General features: G+C 44.0%; 1 protein-coding gene across 3 annotated transcripts; it reads left to right on the top strand.

The window, feature by feature from the left end:
- Positions 1-372: 372 nt before the first annotated feature.
- Positions 373-10355, top strand: smyd1b (SET and MYND domain containing 1b). Of its 3 annotated transcripts, XM_014161753.3 has the most exons (10): positions 373-632; positions 1956-2153; positions 2439-2652; positions 2773-2903; positions 3148-3186; positions 4342-4537; positions 8601-8693; positions 8789-8952; positions 9043-9211; positions 9336-10355. In XM_014161753.3, exons 1-10 carry the CDS (start codon positions 511-513, stop codon positions 9495-9497), a joined length of 1488 nt encoding a protein of 495 aa, XP_014017228.1. In that variant the 5' UTR covers positions 373-510; the 3' UTR covers positions 9498-10355.
- Positions 10356-10801: the final 446 nt, after the last annotated feature.

Below are 10801 nucleotides of genomic sequence, written 5' to 3'. Positions count from 1 at the left end.
ATAGTGTGGTACTGGGTCTGACTAGCTTCCAGCAGCTGTCCAACGTCACCACAACTGACTCCTGACAGACAGGCCCAACTGAGAGACCAAAATACTCCCCAGGACCCAGGAGAGACCAACTCAGGACAATGTGTGTGGGGGGGGTTTCAGCAGATCAAAGGAAAATAACAATAAAACCTATAGTAATGGTAACTTTCTCAAAAATGGTAGTTGAACTTTTAGGACATTAGAATGTGATTGTAGTGATTTTGGTCTAGGGTTCTATCAAGACTAATTTAGTGCCACCCTTCAAACCCACACCAACCCCCTTCTCTATCTGACTTGGTTCAGCTCAAGTGGTGGAAGTCTATTTTAGAAGATTGGGGTGTGGAATGTGTAGTTGTTGAAGAACGTGGAAGATATACTTTGTAGAGGACACCCATACAGTACTCGCTTCCAGTCTCTCTCGCTCTGTCTCCTTAACCTAACGGACTGTTTCTCTGTCTCTCGGACCGGACCACCACACCTGACATGGACAACGTTGAGGTGTTTGACTCACCCGGAAAGGGGAGGGGTCTTAGAGCCACTAAAGAGCTGCTTTCCGGAGATGTTCTTTTCTCAGAACCCCCTTTTGCCGCAGTTGTCTTTGACAGGTAAGAAGATGCTTCAGTATGGATGGGGTTTGGCTTGGCACATGAGACATGACTAACTCCTAATGCATGGGCGACCACACATGAGCCCAATATACCGATCCCTTGTTATATGTCTTAATGGCTGCGTTTACACAGGCAGCCCAATTCTGAAACTTTGCCACTTATTGGTATTTTGGCCAATCTGATCAAATCTTTTGCCATTAATTGGGCTAAAGATCAGAATTGGGCTGCAACCATTAACATGTGTTATTCACAGCCACATATAATTAGTTCAAAACATTTACATAGTGTAAAATGGTGATGAGGACAGGTCACACACAGGTCCCATGCATGCTGACACATAGGCTAAAGCCTGCCATCGTTTAGTTGAAGATACAGCACTTTACCATATTACTGCACTGTACTGTTCTACACTGCACTATGCTGTAGTTTTCTCTGTCATCTGCACATGATTGGACATGACAGTTAGACGACAGCCATATGAACTGGCCTGTTGTCACATCACATGTTCTCAGGGCAGTGGGACAGGCCCGGATAGGTGAGGTCACATGAAGCAAAATACAGTATTATTGTGGTGGAGCTTCTTCTGTGTAATTATATTAGCTAGAATCATTTTTTGTTTATCTGGAGACACACAACAAACTTCAAAAGATATTATAGGTACAAATCAGTTTGTGAACAACAAGATCAGAGCGCTATGACCTCAGCAGGGGACAGAGACATAGGGTCAAAGGTCATCACATGAAGTCATGTGGGGATGTACTTTCCCATCCTTCTTCCCCTGCTGTGGATCATGGAACTAGCCTCAATCTCATGTAAGTAATTAAGCATTGGACAAGTAAACTTTGTTGGCACCAGAAGGCCCAAATCTCCTATTTCTGTAGCGTGTACAACAGAAGAGGCTACTGGGAGGAGCAATAGGAGGACTGGCTCATTGTAATGGCTGAAATGGAATTAACGGAACAGAGTCAAACGTGGTTTCCATATGTTTGATGTGCTTGATATCGTTCCATTTATTCCATTCCAACCATTACAATGAGCCTTTCCTCATATAGCTCCTCTCAACAGCCTTCTCTGTTGTACAAGTACACCCCACAAGGCCACTGAGGACCACAAGGCCACTGAGTTGGTTAAACCTCATGTGGCTTGCAGTAGGCCTATAGGAACTCTATAACTCCATATATCCCTCTCTTCCATTCACATCCTTCATACTCCCCTCACTCTCTCTTGTCTGACTCTCTCCCTCTCTCTTCTCTCTTTCTGTCTCTCTCTCTCTCTTGCTCTTTCTCCTCTCATTCCTCTCTCTCTTATCTCTCTCTCCAGTCTTGCAGACAAGATCTGCCACAGCTGTTTCCGTAGACAGGACAAGCTGCAGCGCTGTGGCCAGTGTAAGTTCGCCCAGTACTGTGACAAGACATGCCAGAGCGCCGGCTGGAAGGAACACAAGCTGGAGTGTGGAGCCATCAAGGCTTTCGGGGCCATCGGGGACAACTTCGGCAAGGCACCCAATGAGAACATCCGGTGAGGAGGGATTGTGTGTGTGGGTGGCACTTGTGGGCAGTGGGTGAGGTGAGGTGAGGGGGAATAGAGGGATGAAGAGGACGTGTGGAAGATAAGCAGAGAGATGGAGAGAGAGAGGAGCCAAAGACTTAGGGGGGTGCATGGGGAGCAAGAGAGGGGGTATGTGGGATGCAGGGGGATAGAAAGTGTGCAATGTTGAATAGTTTACTGTCAATTGAGTCATTATCATGTTATGGATGAGCATTAAGGTTTGACCTAACAACTCATGTTCCGTGTCCCTGTCAGTTTGGCCGCCCGCATCATGTGGCGCCTCGATAAAGAGGGCGGTGTCATGTCAGACATGCAGATGACCTCATTGGATGATCTGGAGAACCACATCAGTGACATGCCTGAGGATGATCTGAAGGAGCTGAAGGTGGACATCCACAACTTCTTGGACTACTGGCCACGCAACAGCAAGCAACACCGTGTAGACGACATCTCGCACATCTTTGGAGTGGTAGGTTCTTCCCTCTTCTCTTTCTTCTCTCCATTTCTACCTGTTTCTCGTCCTATTTCTTCTTATTCTATCACTTTCATTTTTTTCATCTGTCCATCTGTTGCTCTCCATCCCTCATAGATCAACTGTAATGGCTTCACAGTGAGTGACCAGAGAGGTCTAAATGCCGTGGGAGTGGGTCTGTTCCCTAACCTGTGTCTGGTCAACCATGACTGCTGGCCTAACTGCACTGTCATCCTCAACCATGGCAAGTATGTACTGCAATTCAATAACAGTAGGGACACCGTGTGTGTGTGTGTGTGTGTGTGTGTGTGTGTGTGTGTGTGTGTGTGTGTGTGTGTGTGTGTGTGTGTGTGTGTGTGTGTGTGTGTGTGTGTGTGTGTGTGTGTGTGTGTGTGTGTGTGTGTGTGTGTGTGTGTGTGTGTGTGTGTGTGTGTGTGTGTGTGTGTGTGTGTGTGTGTGTGGGTGTAAACTGCTTCTTGCTTTGTCTTTCAGTCAGTCGGCTGTGAATACTGTGTATCACTCTCAGATGAGGTGGGTCTTTCTGGTACAATAGTATAACCCCAACAACTTCCTAAATATCATCAATTAAAATCTCACCATCATGAATCCTCATCTCCAACATCATCAATAAAAACCTCACACCCATCCCTCCTATGATGCATCACTATCAGAGATAAACTTGAAACAGGGTTCTTCATAGGAAGGGCTCAGTAAGACCTGACTTCAAGTTTAAAGTTGAGTTGCTTCACCATATCAAAAATGGTTGCTTGCGTAAAGGACATCACACTGCTTCCTCCTGATTCGACCCCATACTGAGGCTCAAACCCAGGACCTCTGCCTCGCAAACACACATGACCACCTTCCTGAAGTGTCTTACCCAGTCGTGATTTCGTGAAGTGGAGACACTTCAGGTGGAGGATTTTCACAGATCCCCAACTGCTACATTCACCCCCTAAACTCACTCCGCAGCGACCCCAGCATTCATCTTAGAGCAATTGCAGATTGGGGTCAGGGCACCATTGTAAATGAGGAGTGAGTTTCACAAATCCTCATCTGCAACACTTGCTAACTTACTAATTCAGTTACAACTCCACCTACCTCTCCCAGAGTCATATCTTTAGATATATATGGCTCTGCCCTCCCCCTTTCCACCACTCCAGTCCTGCAAGTCACTAGCACCACCTGTTTGCAAGCTAAGCTCAGCAAACATAAGGAATGTCCACCTGTCTTCATGTCTTCCTTTTGTGCTGTTGGCTCTTCACTGAACATTGTGTTTGGGTTTCCCTCTGTCTCCCGCTGTCTGTCTATCTCTGTCTCACTCTGTCCCGCTTTGTCACCCTGTCTCCTTCTGTCTCCGTCTGTCTGCCTCTGTCACCCTCTGTCTCCCTCTGTCTCCCTTTCTCTCTGTCTCTCTGTCTATCTCCCTCTGTCTCCTTGTCTGTCTTGTACAGAGTGCCGTGGGAGTGATAGTAGATGGTAGCAAATTCTATGCTGGTATTTGGAAATATTGATGAAAAGATCTGTGTAAAAATGTAAACAAATGTTGCCTAAGACCCCTCAGGTGATCTGTGCATTGTCACATGTCAGTGATCTACAACTGTAGCTACGGGTTCATCTCAGAATTCAATTTTAGACTATTGAGATGCACCCCACATAACCCCCTCTCTGCCCCTCTCCTCACCCCAGGATTGAGCTGCGTGCCCTGGGCAAGATCGAGCCGGGTGAGGAGGTGACAGTGTCCTATGTGGATTTCCTGAACGTGACTGAGGACAGACAGAGACAGCTAAAAATGCATTACTTCTTTGACTGCACCTGTGAACACTGTAAAGGTCACATCAAAGATGACCTCAAGATGGGAGGCAAGGTGGTGGACGGGGTAAAGGTAGGAGCATGTGAATGTGAAATCCACCCATGTATGTCATTTAAATTTGACCAACAAATATTCCACTGGGTTCAGTGCATGACTTATTATGATAGGATCAAATGATGGGTCCTAGGACTGATTATTATTTAAAGTTGAACTGAAAAGAACTGAACCTTGTGTTGCTTTCGATTTATGAACATCACATCCTGTACTAGGCCTTGTGGGAATGTGTTGACTTGCTGTAGGCTAAATCACTGCTAGCTGTAACATAAAATCAAACCACTTTAAAGTTGCTAATAGGCCATGAGTCCACTCACATTCTTTCCTACACCTAGATGAGTCACTGCTTGAGAGGTCAGACTCAGGACAAAAGCCAGCCAAGACAGCTGCCCTCGACGACTACGATCATAAAAGCAATACCCTAACATTAGAGTACTGGGACTATAGAATTAGAATTCTGTTCCTAGGGCTTTTGTCAGTCAGTATGTTCACAAATGGCATCATTATGAAAACAGAGAACATTATTGAGCATCTGCAACGGTGACATTGGTAACAAGGCACAATGCATTGTCACGTGATAATAACGTGTTGTCATCGGTGTCAATCAGTGTGTAATTTTGACAAGACCAGACTGACATGTGAGACATGTCTAGTGACACATTATATACTACCCGCACATGTATTCCAGCACACATACTCTACCGGTCAAAAGTTCTAGAACACCTACTCATTCAAGGGTTTTTCTTTATTTGTACTATTTTCTTCATTGTAGAGTAGTAGTGAAGACATCAAAACGATGAAATAACACATATGGAATTATGTAGTAACCAAAAAAGTGTTAAACAAATCAAAATATATTTTATATTTGAGATTCTTGAAAGTAGCCACCCTTTGCCTTGATGACAGCTTTAAACACTTATAGCATTCTCTCAACCAGCTTCATGAGGAATGCTTTTCCATGTGTTGAGCACGTGTGGCTGCTTTTCCTTCACTCTGCAGTCCAACTCATCCCAAGCCATCTCAATTGGGTTGAGGTCATGTGATTGTGGAGGCCAGGTCATCTGATGCAGCACTCCATCACTCTCCTTGGTCAAATAGCCCTTACACAGCCTGGAGGTGTGTTGGGTCATTGTTCTGTTGAAAAACAAATGATAGTCCCACTAAGCGCAAACCAAATGGGATGTCGTATCTCTGCAGAATGCTGTGGTAGCCATGCTGGTTAAGTGTGCCTTGAATTCTAAATAAATCACTGACAGAGTCACCAGCAAAGCCCCCCCACACATCACACATCCTCCTCCGTGCTTCATTGTGGGAACCACACATGCAGAAATAATCCGTTCACCTACTCTGCATTTCACAAAGACAAGGCGGTTGCAACCAAAAATCTCAAATTTGGACTCATGACACCAAAGGACAGATTTCCACCGGTTTAATGTCCATTGCTCGTGCTTCTTGGCCCTAGCAAGTCTCTTATTATTATTAGTGTCCTTTAGTATGGGTTTCTTTGCAGCAATCAGACCATGAAGGCCTGATTCACATAGTCTTCTCTGAACAGTTGATGTTGAGATGTGTCTGTTACTTGAACTTTATTTGGGCTGCAATCTGAGGTGCAGTTAACTCTAATGAACTTATCCTCTGCAGCAGAGGTAACTCTGGGTCTTTCTTTCCTGTGGCAGTCCTCATGAGAGCCAGTTTCATCATAGCGCATGATGGTTTTTGCTACCACACTTGAAGAAACTTTCAAAGTTCTTGACATTTTACGGATTGACTGACCTTCATGTCTTAAAGTAATGATGGACTGTTGTTTCTCTTTGCTTATTTGAGCTGTTCTTGCCATAATATGGACTTGATCTTTTACCAAATAAGGCTATCTTCTGTATACCACCCCTACCTTGTCACAACACAACTTAATGGCTCAAACTCTTAAGAATCTGTCCCTTTTTTTCAATTTTTGCCTAAAATGACATACCCAAATCTAACTGCCTGTAGCTCAGGCCCTGAAGCAAGGATATGCATTTTCTTGGTAACATTTGAAAGGAAACATTTTGAAGTTTGTGTAAATGTGAAAGGAATGTAGGAGAATATAACACATTAAATCTGGTAAAAGAAAATACAAAGATATTTTTTTTTTGTATTGTTATTGTACCATCATCTTTGAAATTCAAGAGAAAGGCCATAATGTATTATTCCAGCCCAGGTGCAATTTAGATTTTGGCCACTAGATGGCAGCAGTGTATGTACACATTTTTAGACTGATCCAATGAACCATTTTATTTCTGTTCAAAATGTTGTATCTAGACCGCCCAAATGTGCCTTATTCGTTTATTAATAACTTTTCATGTTCAAAACTGTGCACTCTCAATAGCTTGGTATTCTTTCACTGTAATAGCTACTGTAAATTCGACAGTGCCGTTAGATTAACAAGAATTTAAGCTTTCTGCCAATACCAGACATGTCTATGTCCTGGGAAATTTTCTTGTTGCTTACAACCTCAGGCTAATGCAATTAGCATATGTTAGCTCAACCGCCCGCAGGGGACCCACTGATCCTGAAGAAGTTTTAAGACAGAAAGAAATTCCACAAATTAACTTTTAACAAGGCACACCTGTTAATTGAAATGCTTTCCAGGTGACTACATCTTGAAGCTGATTGAGAGAATGCCAAGAGGGTGCAAAGCTGTCATCAAGGCAAAGGGTGGCTACTTTCAAGAATGTGAAATTTCAAATATGTTTTGATTTGTTTAACACTTTTTTGGTTACTACATTATTCCATATGTGTTATTTCATAGTTTTGATGTCTTCTCTATTATTCTACAATGTAGAAAACAGTAAAAAATAAAGAAAAACCCATGAATGAGCAGGTATGTCCAACCTTTTTACTGGTACTGTATATTTATACTCCGTAGTCATTGGACATTCTTAATTCCATTATTTTACTTTTTACATTTGTGTGGATTGTTGTGTATTGCTAGATATTACTGCACTGTTGGAGCTAAAAACACAAGTATTTCGCTACACCCGCAATTTCATCTAGTAAATATGTGTATGCGGCCAATAAATTGTGATTTGATTTGAGCAAGGCACTTAGACAAGCTCCAGGACCACTGCACTACGGCTGACTGTGCTCCTTCCAATGAGTGTGTGTGTGTGTGTGTGTGTGTGTGTGTGTGTGTGTGTGTGTGTGTGTGTGTGTGTGTGTGTGTGTGTGTGTGTGTGTGTGTGTGTGTGTGTGTGTGTGTGTGTGTGTCTGGGGGAGGTGGGAGCAGAGCAGAAGAATAATATTTTTCTCTAAACCAGGGCTCCTCTCCTCTCCTCTCCTGACCTCCACTGTCCTATCCTGTCCTATTCTCTCCTCTCCTGTTCGCTTCTCTCCTCTCCTCTCATGTCCTGACCTCTCTTGTCCTCTACTCTCCTGTCCCCTCCTGTCCTCTTCTCTCCTCTCATCTCCTGTCCTCCTCTCCTTTCCTTTTTTCTCCTCTCCTCTACTGTCCTCTACTGTCCTCTCCTGTCCTCTCCTGTCCTCTTCTCTCCTCTCCTGTCCTCTACTCTCCTGTCCACTCCTGTCCTCTTCTCTCCTCTCATCTCCTGTCCTCCTCTCCTCTCCTTTCCTTTTCTCCTCTCCTCTCCTGTCCTCTTCTCTCCTCTCCTGTCCTCTTCTCTCCTCTCCTGTCCTCTTCTCCCCTCTCATGTCCTCTTCTCGCCTCTCCTGACCTCTCCTGTCCTCTCCTCTCCTGTACTCTCCTGTCCTCTTCTCTCCTCTCCTTTCATCTCCTGTCCTATTTTCTCCTCTTCTGTCCTCTACTGTCCTCTCCTGTCTTCTTCACTCCTCTCCTGTCCTTTTCTCTCCTCTTCTGTCCTCTTCTCTCCTCTCCTGTACTCTCATGTCCTCTTCTCTCTTCTCCTGACCTCTCCTGTCCTCTCCTCTCCTGTACCCTCCTGTCCTCTTCTCTCCTCTCATCTCCTGTTCTATTTTCTCCTCTACTGTCCTCTCCTGTCCTCTTCTCTCCTCTCCTGTCCTTTTCTGTCCTCTCCTGTCCTCTCCTGTCCTCTCCTGTCTTCTCCTGTCCTCTCTTGTGCTGTAGGTACCAGAGGAGCAGGTGAAGGAGGTAACAGAGTACAGTCTGCAGATGCTGCAGAAGATGGATAAGGCTCGCTTGGAGGGGAACTACCATGAGGTACAACATAAACACACACACACACACACACACACACACTGGATTCCAAGCCTAAATCAACCCTCCCGCTCTCCTCCTCTCTCCTCTCCTCCCAGGTTATTAAGATATGCAGGGAGTGTATGGAGAAACAGGAGCCAGTGTTGGCTGATACACACATCTACCAGCTAAGGATGTGGAGCACAGCCAGCGAGGTGTTAGCCTACCTGCAGTTTATTGACGAGGCCGCTGACTATGCACGCAAAATGGTGGACGGATACAAGTAAGTACAATTGACCATAAGAAACCTCTTTTCAGAGTTTAGAAGAAAAAACAGTGTAATTAAATGTATCACTGTATCACATTTTGACAGCAAGCTATACCATCCATGCAACGCCCACCTGGGGATGGCAACCATGAGGGCAGGAGTGACCCACTGGCAGGCAGGGAAGATAGAGGTGGGACACGGCATGATCTGTAAGGCCTATGCCATCCTGCAGAGAACACACGGACCCACACATCCCATCACCAAAGACCTTGAGGTAAGACATGAGACATGCACACACACACACATGCATTCTCACATAGAAACACACACACACATGGAACAATCTCCAAGATTAAAGTAAGTCACCTTGACGACCTGATCCCTCCCCCTCTCCCTAGGCTATGCGTATGCAGACAGAAATGGAGTTGAGGATGTTTAGAGAGAATGAGTATATTTACAAAAGTATGCGGGAGGCTGCCCTGAAGAACCAGCCAATGAGCATGATGAACGAACCTATGGCGGAGAGCGTCAAGAATCTCTTCCGCCGGCAGAAGAAGTGATCTCACACACACACACACACCACACACACACACAGACACACAGACACACACAATAGCATAGCAGTGTACACAGTACACACCCTGATATCAGTTTACATACAGATTGTCAGAGGAATCAACCCTTCTCAGTTCCAACACCCATGGCTCCTCACCAACCATACTGTAGCTGGGAAACCCATTCCCTCATATCCCCTCTCTGTATCCCCTTGTCAGCTACACTGGTGTGAAAGAACTAGTAAAATCAAATTCCCAAAACACATCCACCATTGCTTTAACCCAACTTGCATTTTCAAAATCACTAGAAATTGGAGAAGCCACTTTTAAACTATTATGGGCCCTTTAATGGAAGGATTCGGACCCGTCTGGTAACCCTTATATTGTAACAGACTAGATGGACGGCCCTACCAAAGCTTTAAAGCTAGAATCCTTAGTTGCTATATCTATTTTTGGACTTATAAATCAATTATAAATACCTATTGATTCTTGAAGAATATAACTTCTAAATGCCTCATGAGTTAGTTCAACTGTCACTCCATGAGAACCCAAAATATAAGCTTTTTTACTCCAATGTTTGTAAACAATGGAAATGTAAACAAACACTGTATAGCTTTAAAACATGGGTAAAACTATAATTATTATATTGTGGATGGTCAGTCCTTGCATCCATAGCTCTGTATATCAATTTGAGAGTGGTTATATTTCTCCAGGCCCATCTATCGGCTTCATACCAAAACAGAGGAGGGGTGACCGCTTTGTTATTGTTTCAATTAAGAATTCTAGCTTTATTTTCTACACTGCTGGGCTTTTTTAACTTTATATAAAAAAAGTAAAGTCACATTAAAATTGTTGAGAAATCAATTGTTGGCTTTGTGTGCTGATTTCCTAATGCACTGAATCCCACTGTTCCACTGATCCATATTCTTCCAAATTCCACCATTGGTGTCTCATTATTGCTGAATTTCTCAATTTTCCCTGAAGTTCTACCGAAGTATGTAAAATGCTATTACAATGCATTGCAGTGAGACCAGACTATTCCATGCCTTTTAAATTATATTAATCCAGTGCACATTCGTTTGCTGCGGTGCCAGCTACAGTCATGATCGGAAAAGAGAAAGAGCTTCATCTAGTGGATACATTTAATCATTACACTCAATATATCCATGCCAGTACAGTAGGCCTATAGGGCTAATAAGGCTGTAATAAGAGCACAGGTGGCGGCAAAGGGTTGAATTGAATTCATGTCACATCAGTCATAAACAATTAATTAATTCATAATTTAATGATAAATGAACCCTAAAATAGTG

The sequence above is a fragment of the Salmo salar genome, chromosome 20 (genome assembly GCF_965601325.2).
Source record: "Salmo salar chromosome 20, fSalSal1, whole genome shotgun sequence".
NCBI classification, from domain to species: domain Eukaryota; kingdom Metazoa; phylum Chordata; class Actinopteri; order Salmoniformes; family Salmonidae; genus Salmo; species Salmo salar.
This window is presented reverse-complemented; position numbering and strand designations above follow the sequence as displayed.